Genomic DNA, 22,399 nt, shown 5'->3' on the forward strand with positions numbered 1-22,399 from the left:
GCGTGTACGTGTTTAGCCGAGAGCATCTGCTGTGTGTGGACAGTCAAGTCCAAGTCAGTAGGCAGGGAGCAGAGTGCAGCACCAAGTCCTCTCCCAGCCTCTTTGTGGCTCAGTAGGGGTTCTCCAGGGAGGAGGAGGAGGAGGAGGAGGAGGAGGGGGGGGGGCCTTACTGCTCCTACTGGTCTTCTTCCCTCCTTCCCTCTCAGAGCAGAAGCAGACCAAAGCCCTCCTCTCTCTGCAGGGGATACAGTATCCCAGAGCTCACTGCCGCTCTCTGCTCACGGGAGCTCCTTCAGATTTCCGCCTCTTCTTCCTCCTCTTCCTCCTCCCCCTCCTCCTCTTCCTCCTCCTCCTCCTCCTCATCTTCCTCCTCCTGCTCCTCCTGCTGCCTGCGCCTCATCTGTGTGCTGTCACTTCCCATCCTCTATTCTTATTGCGGCTCATAGTTCCTCAAATAAATAAACCTCCTTGCCGTACAACACCATGCTTGTATTTATGTTCCCAATAATAGCATTATATAGATAGAGCATCATACCAACTAGTTATCATTGGATCAAATATAGCTTGAGTGGGTTTAGAGAATATTAGCATGCTCGCCGTGGCACTGCTTTCCTCTCACTTCGTTCCCTGCCAATTCCCTCACTATCTCTCGCAGAAGTCTGTCCTCTCAGTCTTGTTTCTCAAGAACTCGTGCTCTCTCTCTCCCTCTGTTCTTCTCCCCTTTTCCCTTCATTTGCTCCCTGCCTCCCTCTCCGTGTCAGCATGTCATACATGTTAACTCTCCTCTGAGCCCCAGCCTAGCCTCAGATAAAGATACACAAAGCCCTGTGCTAACATATGGCAAGCGCAGAGGCAGATCTCGACTACCTGTAGATTAGCATGTCACAGAACTATAGGGGTGGCACAGGCAAATCCCCACGTATTAAACAAAGGCTACAGACTTCAGGGATGTTTGCCTTTGAATGAACTATATGGTTTTGTGGGAGTGGGAGGAGTGGCTGGAGATTTGAGCTGCATGGTGTTGGGAAAAGGGGAAGTAAATTTGATCATGAGAGCAAAGAAAGTGTCGTAAAGTGTCGTATGCATTGTATAAGATCTTATACAGATCTATGGCCTTGCTTTTCTCTATCACCAACCAGTCCAGAGTCATAAAAAATAGACAGCAACTGCCAACAGACTCACACTGATTGGTCTTTGTGTGCAGAAAAAACAGCGACAGAGGTAACATGACATAAATAATTCCGCTATTTTCTTCCCTGCTGTGGGAGATTTGGGGATGAGAATGATGAGTCTTTTAAGACAGGGGAAGATGACAACTACAGTTCCTCTCCACAGCATTGATAAGCAAATGGAAGTCGTGGGCCGCTAATGGGGAATTGAATTAGTTTGACAGTGGCTAGATGAATGAGATCGAGCCATATGAGATCCCTGCTAATGTAGTGTAATGGTAGATATGTGATTAGAAATGAGCATGTAATTGAGAATGAATCATCGCCTAGACATCGGAAAGTTTTCAAACTTCAAGTTGATGTATTGGGCGTATAGTAGATTTTGAACATTAGATACGTGACCAGAATCAGACTTTTTTTTTGTAACGTTTTATTTTTTCCTGTTGACAACAGCTCTCTTTTGGCAATTGACACAATTAAAGCTGAACATGATTGCATATTTCTCTATACATTTGTAAGTGTGTGTGTGTGTGTGTGTGTGTGTGTCAAAGTCAAGGTTTTCTTTGCCCCTAGGTCCTGATTCAATAACAACTTGCTAATCACTCGACCCATGGTACTAATTATTAGTAAGTGTCATTAATAGCGCTCCTTGTTCCTCATCAGTTGATGGGTGGAGAGGTGGGGAGAGCGTTAATACTGTTCCATTTAACCTTGAATTATGCAAAAACAACCTCACATGGTTTGGTCCAGTCCAGTCACGTGTATTGTGATCATCGTGCCAATGTGCTTTGATTAAAGTTTTTTAAATTAAATTAAATGAGCCGTTGCAATTAAACACCAAGGGAGCATCATTCCAGTGTGCGGGTATTTCTTTCTTTCTTTTTTTAAAAATGAATAAATGAAAGATATCCATTCTTTTTTCTTTTAGTTGTTTCTAATAACTCTACATTGATGGTGTGTGTGTGTGTGTGTGTGTGTCCGTCCAGGAGGGGAAGGAGACGACAGAGGAGGAAGATGAAGTCGCCGTGGGCATGGAGAAAGGCTTTATGGACGCGTTCTTTGAACAGGTGAGTTTTCTCTCTCTCTCTCTCTCTCTCTCTCTCTCTCTCTCTCTCTCTCTCTCGCCAAAAGCATTTATAGGTCTCAATCTTCTCCTTTCCTTCCTTTTCCAATCTTTCTTTTTTGTGTGTGTCTCTCTCTCTTACTTTCTGTGTCTCTCTCTCTCTATCTCCGTCTCTCTCAGTCTTTATTGTTGCCATTCACCCATTTAATGGCTTCATAATAAACTAATAACTTGCCACCTTTTATTATTGCCCAATTCACACACCACAGTACCATCTGCCGGGGCATTATTCCTCTCCTGATATTGAATCTAACAGTGTTGGTTTTTCAGAGCTGTGTAATCAATCCTATGCCATTTCTGTCCTCTGGGGAGCATTGATATGATTTATAGCTATTGATGTTGCTGCTGGTGTGGCGTGGATCGTTATGTATTTTATTTCATTTCAAAAGGTCTTTATTGATTCAAACACGAAACAATGCTCTCCTTGTCCAGCTCTGAATAATAACAGAGCGTTTCATGATTTCAGTCATTTTTTCCCCTCAGCCTCTTCTGTATGCATGCTGATCTATATGCACCGGGCCTTTGTAAAACTGCATCTATGCATGCGTTTGGGAGTGTGTTTTCCTGTACACGCTGTGCACATGTGGTGGGGACACAAAATGAACATTGCCGAGGCTCTCAGAAGGGGGGCCCATTTCAGTGTAGCACCAGTTGACATCTCCTCCCCGGAGAGACGGAGGCCTGCTGTGAATCATCAGTCATATGGAGCTAGGCTGACTTTACTGTGCGACATCTTTCTCCGTGAGTAAAGTGGGCTCCGTAATGCGTTTTTAATGGACCTGTTACATACATCTCCCACAGTGAGTGGTTTAGAAGTAAAAGCAGGGCGAAGACTGAGGCAGGTTCCTGAGTGAAAACTGAAGAATTTACATCGGCTGTGGAATTCATATGTATTGTATTGCATATTTAAAATGCATGCACACATACTTGAATGCATTATGTAGAGTGTGAGAGAACAAGTTGACAGCTTTGCTCTTCTACTTTGTGGAATGTGTATCGTCTAGCTTTTACTGCTTAGTTATCATCATCATCATCATCATCATCATCATCATCATCATCATCATCATCATCATTGCTCAGACTCACCTTCCATTCACGTCTCTCTGTTCTCTGTCATTATGTATCTTACTTTGAACGTGTTGCTGTCAGCTTCAAAGTTACTGTAACAATGTAACATATTATTCTCTTAGGAAACAATAATTTGATCTGTATCGATGATTGTCTCTTTCTCTATTGTCTCTTATTGTTATTATTATTTGTCTCTTTCTCTTTCTTATTATCTGTCTCTACTGTATTTGTTGTCTTTTATAAGACAGTCTCTTTTTAAATCACTTGTGCATATTGATTTCTGTATTGTTTACTGTATATTGTCAATTTATTTGCTTTCGCCAAGTCAATATGACTTAAAAAAAAACAACCTAAAACTCAGTGTGGGAGTTTTTGGCTCTGTGGGAACACCGCCGCCTGCAGTCATTTCTCTCACATTTGTCTCCTCTCATTTCTGTTCCATTACTGGTTCTCACCGCTGACAAACTGTCTGTATCAATCCTCGGCGCCGAAACGTTCATCTCTTTATCTGCCTTGTCTGTTACATTGGTCTCATGAAAGTGAGGGTTGAGTGAAATGGTGAGAAGGAGGGATAAACAGAGAACAGCTTGAGAGAAAGCAGCTGGAGGGAGGGATAGTAAGAGAGAGAGAGTTTGAAGTGAGATTGGTGTAGAGAAGAGAGCCAGACCAGAGAAGAGGAGTGGTAATAACAAGTGACAGAGGGAGATGTAGAGCTACAGAGGGACTGATAGTGAGGGTAGCAGCATAAGGGAGTGGAGGCAGAGATCAGGCTCTCACCCCGACTGGGTTTGTTAATTAAGGATTCAGTGGAAAACCTGGCAGGATAGCAGTCAGTGGAGAGTCTGCTGCAGCCCTCTGTCCTTCACTCACACCGTAAACATGACCCTGAGAGTGGTGTGTGTGGTGTGTGTTTGTGCGTGCTGCGGGCTTTGTGTCATGTGTTGATGTAGCGTGCACTACAGTTTGCAGTGTGTCTATGTGTGTGTGCATGCTTGTGTGTGCATTTGAGAGAGAGCTAAAGGGGCCCTATTATAGGAATTACATTGTTCCTCTATCTGTATACACATATAATCAAATAAAAATATTTAATGAAGACATCGTTAAAATTAGATTTTGTTTGAGTGGTTAGATTTAAAGTTATTGCATTTTCAAAAAGCCACTGTTTTATACAGGCAGTTTCGGACTATTTGTGCATTAATGCGCTGGTGGGAAGTTACGACATCCGGGACTTTTAGGTCGGCTGCTAAACAGCGTTGCATTCATGTGCTGTTTTTTCAGATCAAATCAAACCTGGAAAACTTACAGTAAACAAACACGAATGTCCTGCTGCAAAACAAGCTATAATTGATGAACTTCATTCATACAAATATTAGGTCAGTCTGGCTAACTTCAAACTTGCAATAAAGGTGCACATGTATGTGTTTTTTTGTTGATGATGACTGACACAAAAATGTTTTCGCCTTGAGAATGTTAAAGGTCATCATTGTGTCATAATTCGGAAACTTGGGTAGCTAAATTTTCTCTGAGTTTCTGATGTAATCATCTGACTTTGGAGGGCATTCATGTGAAATTTCCAAGTAGTTTTCGGATATATCTGATAGCACATGAATACACAATACCTCCAGTCCCAACTGTCATGATTGTGATCTCACTTAAGCATGATCTTACTTAAGCATTACTAAAATCTTTCCAATTGGGCAATTGCAGTATTTGAACTGACAAGCCCAATGGAAAGCCGTCAGTTAGCAGGTTTACCTCATTTGAATTAGAGGAGCTTAGGTTGTCGGCCAATCAGGGTCCAGGGTTGTGACTGTTCTGCCTGTGAGGACTTAGTCTGCATATTCATTCAATAAATACCCTTTTAACTAAACGCATTTAAGAACATCATGAAGAACAACCATATTCTGAGCCATAGTATATTTGAAAACAAAATCATAAAAACTGAATAATATGGGACCTTTAAGAGAAAGAGAGGCGGATGATATACTGTGTATTGACCATAATGTTGAACTGTTGCGTCTTCACTAGAGTCCGTACCTATGGGCATACTGACATGAAGATGCAACAGATGGTCACTGTAATCAGAGATGAAGTCTTTACCTTCTGCTATGTCCTTCAGCAGGAGGTGCGACATCTGACTTAGGTTGTTTACCTCCACACTTTCTGGCCTTCTGTCTGTGCGTGTGTGTGTGTGTGTGTAGGAGCAAGTCTGTGCATGTGTGTTTACGTGTGTTTCACAGCTTTGACAGAGGAGTGTGAGTCGTGATTCGAATGCTTTTATCTTATAGTCACGCATGGAGTTGTCACACAGAAGCCTTTGTGTATGCATGAGTGTCTGTTGCGTGTCAGTGCCTAAGTATGTGCATCTGTTTATTTGTGTCTGAGTATGTGTGTGCATGAGTGTGTGTGTGTGTGTGTGTGCTTTCGAGTGTGTGTCTGATATTGTTTTTCGCCCACTCCAATAAAATTTGCCTGATGTCTGATGAGAGCTGAGATCTGGCTGAGAGACACACCGTGACTCACTTCCACCGGACCAAGGCAGCTTTAGTCGGTTTCTTTCTCTTCCTCCCCATCTACTCCTCTCATCCTATCAAACTGTCTCTCTCTCTCTCTCTTACTTTCTAACCTTTTGATCTTTTCCTGCCTCTCTCTCTCTTAGCCCTCACTCTTTCTTTCTCACACACACACACACACACACACCACAGAGTACACCACGTTGTACTCTTTTCAACACACCTACAGTAGGGCTTGCTGTCTCCCACTGGTGTTCCAGAGCCAATTATGTCCTTATTATAAAAAAAAAGATCCAATCAGCAGCTAATTAAGGAGATAATGGGAGAATAATGACCTGGGTAGAGCGGAGGGAAAACAAGGCCGTGACGCTCAGGAATGTATGGACGGAGCGATGGATGGAGGGAGTGACAGAGGAAGAGTGGACTAAAAATGGAAAGGAAGATGCAGATGCAGGTGAATAGAAGAATGAAGGCTAGGCAGTAACGGAGCAGACGTGGAGGCGGAGGAAAGTGATTGGTGGAGGGGCAGACGGAGGTAGATGACAGACTGAGATGAAAGTAGAGATTGATGAAGTCACTGACAGATGTGACCTGCTGTTCCTCCAGCTGTTGCCTGAGCCAGAGACGGCACAGCTGGTGACAAGGCAGCAGGGAGGGGTGGAGGGGAGGGGAGGGGGAGGTGATTGGTTAGAATGCCAAACCTGGATCTTGGTGAGCGTCTCTGGCAGATGATACTGTGTAGTTAAAAGGACATAGGTGTGCGGTGCACTTCCGGGGTCAGTTTCTTCACCGTGCCTCAGTTATATTTAATGATGTGCTTATTTAAGTGTGTGTGTGTGTGTGTGTGTGTGTGTGTGTGTGTGTGTGTGTTTGTGTGTGTGTGTGTGAAAAAGACAGAGTGAGGGCTTAGAGAGAGAGAGAGGCAGGAAAAGAGCAATCTTTATCTTGATTTATTAGCTCCGCCAAGGAGGTTATGTTTGCACTCGTTAGTTAGTTTGTTTATCTGTCTGTCAGCAGGATATCTCAAAAACTTATGAACTGATTTCCATGAAATTTGGTGGACAGATAGACCTCCCTGGCCAAGGAACAAGTGATTAGACTTTGCTAGTGATTCAGATCTGGGATTTCTGCCATTAGTTGATTAGCATTTTTTAGCCATAACATTGAAACTAACAGACATAGAGACTTGGTTCTGAATCCTGAGGGTATTTTTGCAGGGTCAAGAAACTTAGAATTAAAAATTAAAAGTGATAGGAATTATGTGTTTGGGTGTAACAGCAAGTTGGACAGTTGTTCAGCGTTGGTGGAGGTTTGCGCTCTCCAAATGCCTTCTAGTTATCCATACATCATTTCCACTGCATGATTTTATTAAGGCGAAGTCCCTAATTCACACATTTTGAAATGTGTAAGTGTCTTAAGAGCCTCTGACCCCTAATTGTGTCACAGATTGTGAAGACACAAGTGAGCGCCGGCTTGCTGGCTTGCTTGTTGATACCTAATGAGTATCAAGAGTAGCACACTGCTTTACTTCCACTGCACTTTGTGATTCAGAGGCTATATGTGTTCTGCAAGTTATCAAAATTATTGATTGAAACAAACAAGGAAGCATATGAATAAAGTATTAATAAAGTATGTATTAATGGATAATAGCTACATATTGATGAGGATGTGTAAGTGGGTTATTTGATAGCATCACAATTGAATACGATCCTGTTTGCAGCAGATGGGAATGCGAATTTGGAGTCCACACAATACACACATAAATAAAATAATATTTCAGTGTGTCTAAAGTTACAGAGGAATAATGATTGAAGCAGGGTAAACATTAAAAATGACTATCATCTGTGTGTTCCTTGGCATGAACCTGCTCCTCTCTGCTCCCAGTGTGTCTCTAATGTGATAATCATCTTGAGTTCAGTTTCTATCAATATCACTCAGACTAATCATTGATGCTTCCTGCCTCAGTATACTGTGCGGATCTAAAAGGGCCTTTTTGTTTGTCTCTCTCTCTCTCTCTCTCTCTCTCTCTCTCTGTCTCTCTCTCTCTCTCTCGATAGGTGGAGGAGATCCGCGGTTTTATTGAGTCTCTGGCAGAGAAAGTTGAAGAGGTAAAGAGGAAGCACAGTGCCATCCTCGCCTCACCCAACCCCGATGAGAGTAAGTCTGTTTGTGTTTATGTCTAATCCTGTCAAATGTTGAAATTCTCTCAACATGATGACCCCACAGCCATCAAAACCCCCAGTCCTCCAACTATGGTTTCATTATAAAAAGGATTTCAGTGATTAACTCTGGAGCATAGGTGGTGTTTTTGTATTTCTGCTGCTTCACTCATCTTGTCTTTTTGTCCTGGTGCAATTATATTTACATCTGCTGGTTCAGATATAACAAATACGCCTAATGGATGATTCGTCATCTATTCACTTATTGATTCAGCCAGAAGAAGTTACGTTGTCAGAGCCAAGTCTGCCCCTTTTATAGAGACACATGTTGTATGGGTCTTTAATGATAACGTTAATCTTTAATACTATAATGACTCAGTAATGAGTTGGAGAGGCTCTAAATGGAAAGTAGTAGGAGAATAAATCCCGTCTAATGTACAGCAGCAGCAAAAAGCCTGATAATGGTGGCAGCTTCCACTGAACAGAACGGAGAAATATGACTCTTATCGCGCAAAAGAAAATGAGGGAAAAGGACGATTTGTCAGAGAAGCAAGAAGCCCGCCTGATGATGGAGGCCGCAATAGAAGTCTGAGAACATCGAAGACATCGAGAACCGTCCCATTTACCATCAGTCCTCTCTGCACTTTTGAGCTCTCATACTCTCTCAATGAATTGTCATACAGTCACCGTCACGCTGTCTTGCTCTGTCCATTTTTCTCCTCTGTTCCGCTCTCCCTCCGTTACTCTATTTATTCTCTCTTTCTCACCATGACTCCTTCTGCCTGCGTCTCTCAGTTTGTGGCAGCCCTTCTCCCATTTCACCCACTCTCCTCTTTGCTTTTGTTTGCTTCGTGCTGCGTGTCGGATGCTATAATCCATCTTTCCTCCTCTCTTTCTACTCCCCCATCTCCATTCTCACACACCCCTCCCTCCCTCCCTCCTTCATGTCAGGCCATTGATCTAGGCCCCTGCTCCCACAAGGGGGATGTTACTCACACTGGTAATCCACCCCCACCACCACCCCCCCCCCCCCCCCCCCCCCACACCGCCCTCCTACCTGGAAAAAAAGCATCGATCTGCTCGCTGCAGCAGGCGTCAGATGAGCCCTTTAACTAGCCGGTGTGTGACGCTGACACAGGGAGCGGAGCAGCCGAGAGACAAGGTGCTTCGTTTAAGATAGGAACTCTTCTATAAGTCGTCTCTGTCGTGACCGAAATCGATGCTGCGTGTGTATGTGTGTGTTTGCGTGCCAGTGTGTGTGTGTGCACGTGTGTCTGACTCTGTGTGTAGTGCGTGTGTGTGTGTCTGCCTGATAAGTGCACATCAGTCAGCGACTGATGTAAATGTCAGGGTCGTTCATGGAGGTCAATATGTTCTTGCCTTCTGCCTGTTGCGGTGGGGCCACTAGCGGGGACGAGTATCACCTAAATCACTTAAATGACGAGACTATCTCCTTAGCAGTGCTTTATATGGTGTGTGTGTGTGGTGTGTGTGTGTGTTAGGGTTATGAGACCTCTGCTGTGTGTTGTATGTGTACATATACACTACCAGTCAACAGTTTGGACACACCTGATTGAATGTACTGCATTTTTCATTATCTTAAAGCCATTTTTGGCTTATGCTTAGATGCTTGAAATTTGTTTTTTAGACAATATAAATAGTGAAGTTGATGCCTGTGTATGAATTTCTTTCCAAAGCCTTTGCCTTTCCATCAAGGCAAAGGGCGGCTACTTTAACTAATCTAAAATATAAGATAGCTTTGATTTGTTTAACACTTTTTTGGTCACTGCATAATTCCATTTGTGTTATTTCATAGTTTTGATGTCTTTACTATTATTATAAAATGTGGAAAATAGTAAAAATAAAGAAAAATGTGGTGTGTCCAAACTCTTGACTGGTAGTGTGTGTGTGTGTGTGTTTGTGTATGTGTGTGTGTGTGTGTGAGAGAGAGAGAGAGAGAGAGACCATTGGCGTTACAGTCTGTAATTCTGACATTTGTGTTTTTTTGCCAGCATCAGAATGTGTCATCACAACTAATTGCACAATGACATTTTAATGTGAAAATCTTAACGTACTTCAAGATCCATACTTATTCACTGTTATATTGCAGATGCCAATCACATGAAGAGACAGTTTGGTCTTTCACCGTTTTCATAAAAAAAAAAAACCTTATTTCTTCTTCTTACTTCCTTTTGTCTTCCAGCTTTTGAGCCTGCCTTTTGTTGCATAAAATCTTTTCTGGTATTCTTCTTCCTTATTTTCTCCCCTAAGGTGTGAGCTGCCTGCTCAGCTTCTGATGCAACTTCAGAGCTTTTTCCTCCTGCCAGCTCGTTCTTCACCTCCTTCCTGAAAAATGACAATCTCGTCTTGTTTTCTCTTCTCCTCTCCTGTCATAAGAAAGGCAATATCAGGATCTTTCTTGCAGTGCTCTCGTCTATAGCCTTCTCTCGTCACACACACACTCTCTCTGTCTTTTTTACACACACACACACACACACACACACACACACACACACGCACTCATATATACTGTATATAATGGACATTATGGATCAGGTACTGAGACTGTGAGTGTGTGATACTGAGAGTGATGGTGATCGCAGTGTCTTTTATTCTCTTTCCAGTCTTCTGCTAAATAGGGTAATTGAGCTGGGGATAGTTGGAATCACACACACACATACACACACACACACGTACACACAACAAAGTGCGTTTTTTCAGTGTGAAGGTCTTTCCGAACACACCGTAACATTGTCAGGCAGTAAACCTTCTGTTTCTGTCACGGTTTACCAGTTTTATAATCACATCATCACATCTCCCCATCCGCCACCCACCTGGCGCGCCTCACGACCCTGTCCACCCCCACTTCCACTCCGCTCCTCATCCCTCTGTGGCCTGTCCTCCCCTTCTCTGCCTCCCCTCTACTTGGGAGGCTTTGTATTCGCTGACTGAGACTCTTTCTGGTGATTTCCACAGGGTTAATTCCAGCCCACACACAGAGCCTGACGTCACTTATTCTACCCTTATTAACACACACACACACACACACACACACACACACACAGAATCACGCAGCTTCTGTGTAATATTACCCTCGCCCCTGCATTAAGCATTATCCCATATCACAGCTTTATCCACCCCCTAAAGCACAGCAAATTTCCACAGGAGAACAGCAATATGTGTGTGTGTGTGTGTGTGTGTGTGTGTGTTTGTATATGTGCTTGTTTTTGCTTGGTTGGGTTGAGGATTTGTGTGTTTACGTTTGTGTGGGCAGTGATTCAGCAGCGCTGTACAGTAGGTTCAATAATGATGATAGATTAGGTAATAGCCATCAGATCATAATGACTATTGACCCTGATATTTTGGGTGGCAGCCAATTTCCCCACACTGATGAGTATAAATGTATGCCTAGGATGGAGAAGGAAGAAGTGCATTAACATAGCTAGAAATATGTTTGAATTCAAAATGGCTATGGATAAATCATAAAATATATGTTATGCTTAAAAAACCAAGCAAATTTTAAGACTGTTTTATCACATTTTTTATTTTCATTTTTAGTATTGTTTATTGGTCTCGCCTCGCCTTCCTTCTCATTATTTTGATCTATGAGATTGTCAATGACAGATTCTATAGCGAAAGGTCAAAGGTCAGTGATGGCTGCTTCTCCACCAGCAGCATCCATGGGATCAGTGGCCTTTGGAGTGGAGGGAAGATGTAAGTGAAACACAGTCCTTAGCAAGGTGAGAGGTACTAAAAACCTTCAGAGTACCTGTCCAATCAACCTTACAATAGATAGAATAATAAAAAATAAAAGCCCTTTGATACACATAAAGGGCAATATAAACAGACTTGACTCCTCTCCTTTGCCCTACACTAGCTGATACATCGAATCAGGTTTGAGCTTCCAGAGTTAAGGACAGTTTACAGTGTTACTGATACTGTATTTACTCACTAAGCCCCTGATTCTGTAGTCTGACAAGATACTGACTCTCCCTCACAAACTGCAATTTCAAATTATCCTTTCTCTTTAGCGACAGGTTAGATATGATCATGATGGTCTGGTCTCTACAGACCAAGCCAACATATCTCCACTGGAGGAAAGTGTAGTTGTGTTGAGTCTCTGTTCGGTGGAGTTGTTGAGCGTGACTAAACATCTGACTACATCTGATTTTCACTTTCATGTAGATCTGCCTAGTTATATCCACATGTACGTGGTTCTTCTTTGGAAGTGTTTTTACAGGACAAATCACACTGTAACATAAACAAAGCCACAAGAAATCCCACTATGACAACCTCTAGTGTCTCAGGAAGGAAACGTTCACTGTGATTTTCTGTGGGTTTTACTTGCAACAAGTTTAGTTTTACAAGCTACCAGTTACTTCACATACAAGAACTTGAACTATAGCAAAGCCACCCTAAAGAGAAATATAGTTTTGTTAAGTAAAATTAATTAGAAAAACAGCTGCCTGCCAGAAACTATAGAGTCTGGATGTAAATGCAAGTACAAGGAATGTTAACTTCCTTTTGTATGTAATGTCCATCACTCCATTTTCACATTTCACATTTTCAGTCAGATACCCATCTGCGAACTACAGAGACTACAGTCTGGACCTTAACCCAAACCATTTCACAGAAAAAATTTAAGCTTTAATATAATTTAGATTAAATTTCAAATATAAAAGGATGAAAAATGCAATTCCCTTCTTTACTTTTATAGCTCAAGATAGTAGGAAGTTGCAGTTGTTCACTACACCACAAAATGACAAAAAACTAATAAACTACAAAAACTGTGTCTAAATTTTTATTTAGCTGAACTCATGCGTCCCCCCCCACTGTTCAAAGTAGGCAAAATTGTCCCCTCCCAATAAAATTGACGGTTCACATGCGGCGTCTTTTGCTCGCGCAAGTCCATTCTTTTCAATGTGTGCGCGCTGCAGATGGAGCGGTCGCGGTGCGCATGCGTTGTGAGGCGTCTTTTTATTCAGGCGAGACCATGGCGTCCTGAGATAAAAATATCTCAACTTTTTGGAACGGCACAAGAGCACCGCATGTCACATAGCCTGAAAGCCTGAAACAAGCCTTGAATCGCTCACCATCCAAACAAAGGTCCAGGATCTACCAGAGATTCTCCGTACTCTTGTATTTTTGCTAAATCCTATACGGCCGACGCACAGTATCCTGGCGCTCGGCCAAATTCATACGCCATGTCATCATTCAGTTTGTTAGTGATACGGGACATTCACTATCGAAACCACATGTCATCAATCACCAAGCATGCCAATCATATCCCAACCTCATCCCAAACTGGACTCTGCCTTGTGTTTGATACCTCAAACACAGCATTTTGACTAGTTATAATGTAAAAAATATATATCTTCAATTAGCATTTTGACTAGTCATAATGTAATAAAAGATATCTTAAATTAGCATTTTGACAGGTCATAATGTAATGAAAGATATCTTAAATTAGCATTTTGACAGGTCATAATGTAATAAAAGATATCTTAAATTAGCATTTCGACTGGTCATAATGTAATGAGAGATATCTTAAATGCTAATTTACAATATCTTTCATTACATTATGACTAGCCAAAATGCTACTTTAAGATATTTCAGATATCTGTAATGAGAACTACTGGAACTACCACTACTAGACCTGTACTGCTGCAGCAGCTGTAGCAGCAGCAGCAGCAGCAGTGTTGTTGCTTGCTGACTGACTACGACCACCTGGCTTAAAAGTACTGCTGCAGCAGCAGGAGCAGCAGCGGCAGCACCCACCCCCTTTACCCCTGGTAAAGCTCTTACTGTGGACTTTGACAAGGGCCTAAAACCCTATAAGATAAGATAAGATAAGATAAGATAAGATCTTCAGATCTTCATAAGATCTTCATAAGATCTTCATAAGATCACTTCATCAATCCCCTTGGGGAAATTCAGGAAAAGTAGCTGGTGAAGCTACTTCTCAGGTAGGTCTCAGGGGGACGAACGAGATTGGTGGTGTCTCTTGTGCTGGCTTTTTTTTTTTAAGTTTTAATTTTTTTTCTGGTTAATTTTGATAGTTTGGACTGGGTGGCTGGTTTGCTTCAGCGGGAAGCGAACCGCGCCTCAACCGCGACCGCCAGACCACCGTTTGGACTGACTGGCAGGCTTCAGCGGGAGGTGAACCGCACCTCTTCGTACCAACCACCAGCTTTTCAACGAACCGCGTTCACTAGCCGCCACGCCACCTGGTCCAAACTATCAAAATTAACTAGAAAAAAACCCAAAACAAAACTAAAGAGAAAGTTTCCAAACACGCCCATCAAGCGTCCAATAGCTACTGGTCTGAAATGAGGACCGTGTAAAAAGGTTCCCAAAGAGAGCCTCTTGCCTCGGTCCAAGCATCAGCTTTACCAGCGCCCAGGGGAGTTCATACCTTACCACACAGCGTGTGGTAAGGTATGATCTCAAGACCTCCAGCGGGGCCTTTTATGTCCTGAGCTGCTGTGACCAAACACGTCAGAATTTTGATTGTGATGTCATCAGTGCAGCTGAGACAGGCTCTGATTGGTAGAGCAGAGTCCAGCTCCATCCAATGATGTCATAATCGGTTAGAATGGCGAAGCAAAGCCATGTTCTGATTGGTGGAGGAGAAACAGCGGGCCAAGCTGCCGATTGAATGCCAAAAATGAGTTTGGATTATTTGAAATAATATTTAGCCTATTATGTAGAACTTTATTTCTATTTGGAGTAGGCTTGTAGATGCATGTGTTTACAAGTCAAACTTTTCAAGTCTAATGTATGTAAAATAAGTCAAAATCTATGTGCAATTGGATGTCACATGCTTCTTAGGTGTGTGTGTGTGTGTGTGTGTGTGTGTGTGTGTGTCACCATTTTCCTTTTTTGGTGAAGGTGATTTAGTCTCTTTTACTGTATTCAAGAAAGCTCAACAGTGATGCCAAAGTCTGTAGAATTGCAGGAAATGCATTTAAAATTAGTAAAACTTTCTGGGGGAGCCCCCAGCCCCCTGACCTTCAGTTGGTCCCCCCCCAATGTTTAAACACAATTACGCCACCGGCTGAACTACCACCAAGCTACTGCAAAATGTAGTTTGACTTCAAGTTTAATTACATCCTGAGAATCCACTCCTTCACACTGATACTTAGTGTTTATTTACCAACATTTCTCCTTCTATTCTTCCGCCCACTTAGTGTTTGCTCTCTCCGACATCCCAGCCTCCAGTTCCTGAGGAGTGTCTTCCCTCTGACTCTTAAATGGCCTCAGTTCGCAGCCCTTTATCTCCCCAGAACTTTAAAGTGGAGATGCTTGTTTTAATTGCAGCCTGTGAGTGTTACTATTTCTAGTGTCAGTTTTTGGCTGAGTGCTCTCCCACTCTCAGAGTGCTGTTGCACAAAGCTCTTCCATCCTCAACCAAAATCCAAAAACAATTGCAGGTTCACTCTTTCCTCTCCTTTCCTTTTGTTCCTTCTCACATCTTTCTTTGTCATGTCTTTCTCTATCTCCCTCATCTCTCTGTCTCTCTCTGTCTCTCTCTCTTTTATCTCCCTGTCTGTCATATTGTCTGAGTTGATGTAGTGTGATTGCCATTGAAGACATAGCTTCATACAGTGGAATAATAATATCCCTCTTAAAGTGAAGTTAATCTGATGTGGATGGTCATACCCGGGGCTAATGAGTCTGTGACCCAGCTGGCTTGGATGTTCTCATACACGCACACACACACACACACACACACACACACACACACACACACACACACACACTCACACACACACGCACACACACACACACACACACACACACACACACACGTACACCAGAGGTCAAGGCTAGTAGGATAACTCATTCACACAGGAATAAATCACTGCCTTCTGTCTGCTTGGCTCTTGGACCGGGGGTCAGGGAGAGGTGTGGGGCGATAGTTGCTCCGGTCCAGATTGAAATGTCAAGTGTTGGGAGGCTGGGGGAAGTTTTAAAGTGAGAATTAAACTGCCATGCTAGTGTTGTCTGTTCGCCCCCTTAGCTGTTTTGAAAGATGTTGTAGGAGAGAGATAAGAGAGAGGGAAGGGGGTTGTTAGCAGAGATCAGATCAAGGCAACTCCCACATCTGTGCCATAATCTGCAGAGAAACTACACAGTTAATGATACATAGCAATGTCAGGATTTTAAATAGTATTGATATTATTCACTGTAGCATAGCTGCATGTATGGATTTTCTGCAGAATATGGCAGTGGGTCATGCTGTGCTAGGTAGGTCAGAAGTACTGTAGCAGGGAAATGTTAAAGATGAGCAAGACTTTGGTGTTTTCCTTCAGTCCGATTTTTCCTGAAGTACTGTATGTTATCTCTGATCTCGTTACCCTCTAGTATCTTTCAGTAGTTAGTCTTTATCTGTGTTGTCAGTTTGTCATTACATGAGTGCATACCATAATCTCGCAGTTAGAGATGCGGGCGTTTGTGGGATAAGCTCAGAGTCTGTCTGTCCGAAAAGAGCAGACACCTGGACTCTAGACGATCAATAAGAGGAGCAAACACACAAAGCACTGTTAATATATTTACAGAGAGAGCGAGGGGGAGAGAGAGAAAGAGAGAGAGAGAGAGAGAGAGAGAGAGAGAGTATTGCAAAGATGTTTGGAGGAAGATATGGAGGAAGAAAAAGATAAAAGGCTGAAAGTTAGAGATTGAAATGGCAGCAGTTGACCCTGTATTGGAATGGAGGAAAGAGAATTGGCTCAGGGTCTTGTCGGTGTCATCGCACTGTGACATCAGCGCTCTCTGAATCGCACACACACACACACACACACACACACATACACACACACACACTGTGTTAATATAGTGACAGGCCCTGTTTTATCAGTGTGAGAGGCAGGCTGCTGATTGCAACAGTCGAGATGAAACCTGGGTGATATTCTTATGCCTGAATGAACTCAATATGACTGGATAAATACTGCTAGCTGTAACAGTGACAGTTTGGAAGAGAATTACCCAGGACCTCCAGGAATTTGTTTTTCCTTTCATCACAGTAATATGCTCTCCTCCCCATATCCCTGATGGGAGTGCCATCCTGATCAATAGACATTAACTGTGGAAACGGTCATATGCATTACACTGCATTAAACAGTTGTCGTTCTTCCTCTCCTTCCCCGCTGTATTCTTGCCTCCACATTTCATCCATTTCTTCCTGCTGTGCTGCGTCTCCCCTGCTCTATTCCCCTCTCTTTCCCTCTGCCACTTTGAAACAATCTGAAGCTGGTGAGAGGACCAAGCACACACATCGCCATAGCAACACAGTCTTAATGATGGCAACAAGCGTGACCTGAAGATTCCATTTGAGAATGTCTTGGAGAGGAATGGAGTGTGACTCCACTGTGAAGTCACAGCTCAATTGACTCCTTAGTATTGCCCTCTAATTTGCCTCCCTCTCACTTCTCCCTCTACTTATTCATCAGTGTCTCCACTCTTCCTCTTCCCAGACAGGCAGTAATGATGCTGAATAGACACTCGATCGAGCAGGTTGGACTCCAGTGTTTCGCAGCCATAAAGGGGAAATCTAATCTAACTGTTGAATACACATACACACACTCTGTGCCCGGCCTGACACTAAGCTCTATTTTATGATATTATCTCTGTAATGCTGGTGCAATTGACCTCATGGACCAGGTTATAGAGGTTGCTATGGCTACAGAGAAATGAGAGAAATACTTTTGTATAACCTTACACCCCTCCGAGTTTCTGAAGTCGTTGCCTGTTGCCTGTGTGTGTGTGTGTGTGTGTGTGAGTGTGTGTGTGTGTCTGTGTGTCTGTGTGTGTGCATGCACATGTGTATGTTACCAAGCTTGCTGTGCATGCACACACACACACACACACACACACACACACACACACACACACACACACAAACAGGCTTGGAAATGGAATCTGGGTACAAAAATGTAACTGTGATCCATCATAATCCATTGTAATCTAAAAGTATCTCATTTTTTAACCTTTATTTACCCAGAGAAGGTTTGCTGAGTGCGACTGCTCCTTTTCAGCAACACATTCATACAGTTACACTCATTCAGACTGAAAGTAATCAGATTACACTACTGATTTGCCGTACTATTACATTACTGATTACTGTTTTAAGCAGGCAATCTACCGGAATGTAACTGATTATATTTATGAAGTAACCTTTCCATCCCTGTACACACACACACACGCACACACACACACACACACACACACACACACACATATATATATATATACAGCACTGCTTATTCATTCTACCCCAAGGGCCTCAGCCCACCATATCAGTTGAACTCCACTATTTCTCTGACCTTGAAAAATACACCATATACCGCATACATATTGCCACTAGCACCATCATTATAGACAGAAAAGAGACACAAATGTATACAAGTGTATACTAATGTTACGGTAATAGTGCTCAGAGTGTTTGTTTCAAAAAAAGTAATCATCATATTTATATTCATCAGAATTTGATTTCTCAGTGTTTCAAACCTTATCTTGGTTTCATTATTGTTCATTTCCTCTGTAGCTGTTCTGATTCGATTGGCTGCTCCAGATTTCTTCCAAGAGCTTGGTTAGAAGACTCACCATTTTCCCACATTATTTCATTTCTGTCGCCAACTCAGCTGCACACATGTGCTTGCCTTCAACTGCCTTCCTTTGCCAAGTGACATAGTACTGTATGATGGTTACCCAGATTTCTTAAACCTGTGAGAACATCTGCACTCTCCCCTGCCATCTTGCAGTCAGATTCAGCCTTTGTCTTTTGAACTGTTGTCAGTTGGACATAAAATGATATCCTTTCTTTCTATAAATGAGTCTGAAGTTATCTGTTATAGCCCTGCATGTACCACGGTCTATGACTTTGTCCTGCTGAGCTGTATTTACACCAGACTGATGTTGGTTGATATGGAAATATGTCTGTTAAGCAGATTAAAAGCTTACTGATGAAAGCTTTGCTGATCAGTGTTTAATAGGTTTACCTTCTCCACAGAGCCCACATAATTTTACTTTATCATACAAGCTGACCAGAAGATTTACCCCAGCCAGTGTTTGGGATAAGCTGGTGATTGGAATTCATCTGATGAATTTAATTTAGAATGAATAAAATGAGCAATTCTTACCATCATGGTAGGCCCTCCACTTCTCATCGTCTATTTGTGTTTATGAGGTTTCAGCTCACTGCTGTTTTTAATCATCAAGTTGTTCTGATTGTTCAAACTGCCAGGATGATCATTCACAGTTTAGATTTGCTGTGCCACTGTGGAACATATGGGCATCACACAGTTTTTAAATGCGCTCTTATCGCAATATGTGCAAATATTGTTTTTTATTAATCACATCTACCAGTGATTGAAGTCTTCCTGAGATAATGTAATCATATTCTCAATAGACTAGCTGGCTGTAATTGAATGAGGATGTTTCCTGTGGGCTTGGGTTCAACAGGGCTGCTCCTCTACTCTTTTTCCTCTCTGTGATTTCTGCAGTCTTAATGAAGCAAATAGCATGCAGAAATAAACTCATTATAAAGAAGCACTGCAGGCAATCTGGAGGGCAGGTTTGATTGAATAGTTTAGAGTGGAGTAACTTCTAAGGACCATCTTTTATGTCTGCTGGCTTGCCTGGGCTTGTTAACACATGGAGATTTAGTTCTCTTATGGCATTAAGATGATAAATTACTTTCTCACTTTGGGATGTGCTAAAAAAGGCAATTAATACCCTAGGGTAATGTGTCTGAGAGAGTGTGTATATATGAGCGCCATTCTGCATGCATCAGATTTTTTTTCTCCTTCCTTCCTTCCTTCCTTCTTTCCTTCCTACCTCTTCTTCCTCTCTCTCTCAACGCTGTCTTTCTCTCTCCTCTCTCTTGAATTCCCTAGATGAACCAGCACAGAAATAAAGTTCACTAAACCTACCAAGTAATGTGGGTTATCTTTGCAACACACATAAAGACTAAACATTTAACGGAAGTGTAATGTGTAGATATTATATTCTTTCTCTTGTCAGCAAAGTATATAGAAAATTGTGTGTTTGTTTTATTGAAATTATTTTGTTTATGTCTGTTTGTTTATCTAATATGGATATCATCAGAGGGGACCTGCAGCTCTCTAATGATGTGAAACTGATACTGCGAAGTGTAAATCAGCAGCAGTTTTAATTAAATGAATGAATGACTAAGTAGGCACTTGTGTAGTTGATTTGATGTATTATTTCATTGCAGTGGCCATAAAACTGCATCAAATCTTATGCTTAATATTTTCACATGCTACATTATTTCTCCTGTCTGGTGTGAATCGTCCATAAAAATAATAGATGAGCATTGAAAAGTTTTCCACAGAGCTCTAACTCAATGACTGGTCCTGTGGCTCAGTGATTCAAACATGACACACTGTCAAGGTTAGGGGAACCATCCATGCTGAAAATGTATGCACTCATCAGGGTTAACATGGATGCCAATCTCATCAAAGACTGTATTACTGTTTATTTTTCTTCAAACACATACACTAGAAATAGTGCGGAAGAGGATTAGGGCCACGTGAAACATTTGAGTTCTGAGTTTAAAGTCAGAATTCTGAGAATAATCTCAGAACTCACATAAAATTTTCACATGTGGCCCCAATCCTCTTCCGTAAAATAGCATGTGCCATTAAATAGCACACACCGGGCTCATTTGGTCTCGTTTGTCTCATTTTGCTTATTTTGAGGTAATGAAAACAAAGAGGAAAATGGTTTGTAGTAATTAAGATAAAGCACAGTGTACTATGGGGAAAGTGTAGATAATCTATTTTCATCTGTTCCGATTTATGTATGCCAGTACTAAGAAGAAGCTCGTTCAACAAGCCGTGTGATTACAGGAGTTGAGTGAACTGTTGATGTGTGTCTACATCACTCATATACATCACCAAATAGTATATAAAATTGTTACAGGTTATTTTTTCAGCTGTTGCAATGATCATTTCAAACTTAAGTGGATTTCATATTTCAATAGCCAGCTGGGCTGCAAATGAATGCCTCTTGAAAGTTAGGTTGTTAGTAATTACAAAATAACCAAGCCATTTCAAATGTCTCAGAGATGTGTGAGAATTACTAAACTTAATCAATGCTTTACAAGTTTTTCTTTCAACAAATGAAGCAGTAATAATGTTGAAACTAGTTGGTTTATTTTCATACAGCTAATTCACTGGACCCACAACATTAGATAGAAGTATTTTAATGTTTTTTATCAGTGCAGTCTTCTGTGTATAATAACCTGTGTATGAAATTTGAGTATGGAACTGCTGGTTTAGCTGTAGTCTAATGAGCGACAGAATGGGAAAGAGATAAAAAGGAATAGAGAGATTCCTCTGTGCTTCAGCTTGTCATACGCAGCATCCTGACAATCACACCATCCTTCCCCTGCTGAAGACACAGTGCTGCCGCCTTTTAAACATCACACTGATGAGAAAAACTCCTCTTCTACTGTGTGTGTGTGTCTGTATGCATCAGATACTGCATTGTGTGCTTGTTCGCATACATGTGTGTATGTGTGTGGCGTTGAATGTTTATGTCTGTGTGTGTGTCAGCGTGTGTGCATGATATGCGCGCGGCAGGGCGTACGCACGTGTGTTTCATGTGTGAGGGTGTGGGCATTTGTCTATTCATAGTATTCTGTTACATCACCACACGGCCATCTTGGTAGGAAAATAACAGGTGATTGCAATAAATTAACAGGTGATCAAGTGTACTGGTAGGAAATGCATGTGACATCATGGGAATACTATGAATGTATGAGCAGCGTTTTTGTTTCTGTGAGTGTGTATGTTGTTGTTTTGCTCAAAGCCCCTTGCTTATTTGAGGTTTCCCCTCGAGGGAAAGCGAGCTTGACATGTGCATCTAAGAAGCAACAAGCTCCTTCTCACTCTCATGTTAGCAGACTGAGTTTTCCCCTCACCTGATGCATTACAGCATCACGCTACTGTATGCTCAGACTAATACAATAACAAAAACAAAAAGTGTTATCTGCCCCACACCTTCACTATGTGGCGTTTCAAAAGTGCGTGTCTACATGTATACTGTGTGTGTGTGTGTGTGTGTGTGTGAATATATATGGCAGGGTGGGAAGAAAACAGTAGACTGCAGAGGGATGTGAAGGGTGTGGAGTGAAGCTGATGAATTGTTTGTCCCTGTTGGGAGTGCCACTTAGAGTCATTCCTTGATTCTGTCAGTATTGATTCTGTCTCTGTGAAACTGGCTGGCACACGGGTTTGTGTGTGTGTGTGAGTGGGTGAGTTAGTGTATAAAAGTGTGTGTGGGATGGTGTGTGTGAGTGCATTTTCACACAAGCGCACTAATCACCCCGTTTCTCTTCTC

The 22,399-nt window shown here is 42.1% G+C and overlaps 1 protein-coding gene across 1 annotated transcript in view; it reads left to right on the forward strand.

Annotated features, from left to right (window-relative positions):
* stx1a (syntaxin 1A (brain)) overlaps positions 1-22,399 on the forward strand; it is a 50,056-nt gene that overhangs the window by 9,460 nt on the left and 18,197 nt on the right. The window contains exons 2-3 of the mRNA XM_071927896.2: positions 2,156-2,236; positions 7,931-8,030. Coding sequence (XP_071783997.2) covers positions 2,156-2,236; positions 7,931-8,030 — 181 coding nt within the window. The remainder of the gene's footprint in view (positions 1-2,155; positions 2,237-7,930; positions 8,031-22,399) is intronic.

This window comes from Centroberyx gerrardi, chromosome 6, assembly GCF_048128805.1.
Source record: "Centroberyx gerrardi isolate f3 chromosome 6, fCenGer3.hap1.cur.20231027, whole genome shotgun sequence".
Lineage (NCBI taxonomy): Eukaryota > Metazoa > Chordata > Actinopteri > Beryciformes > Berycidae > Centroberyx > Centroberyx gerrardi.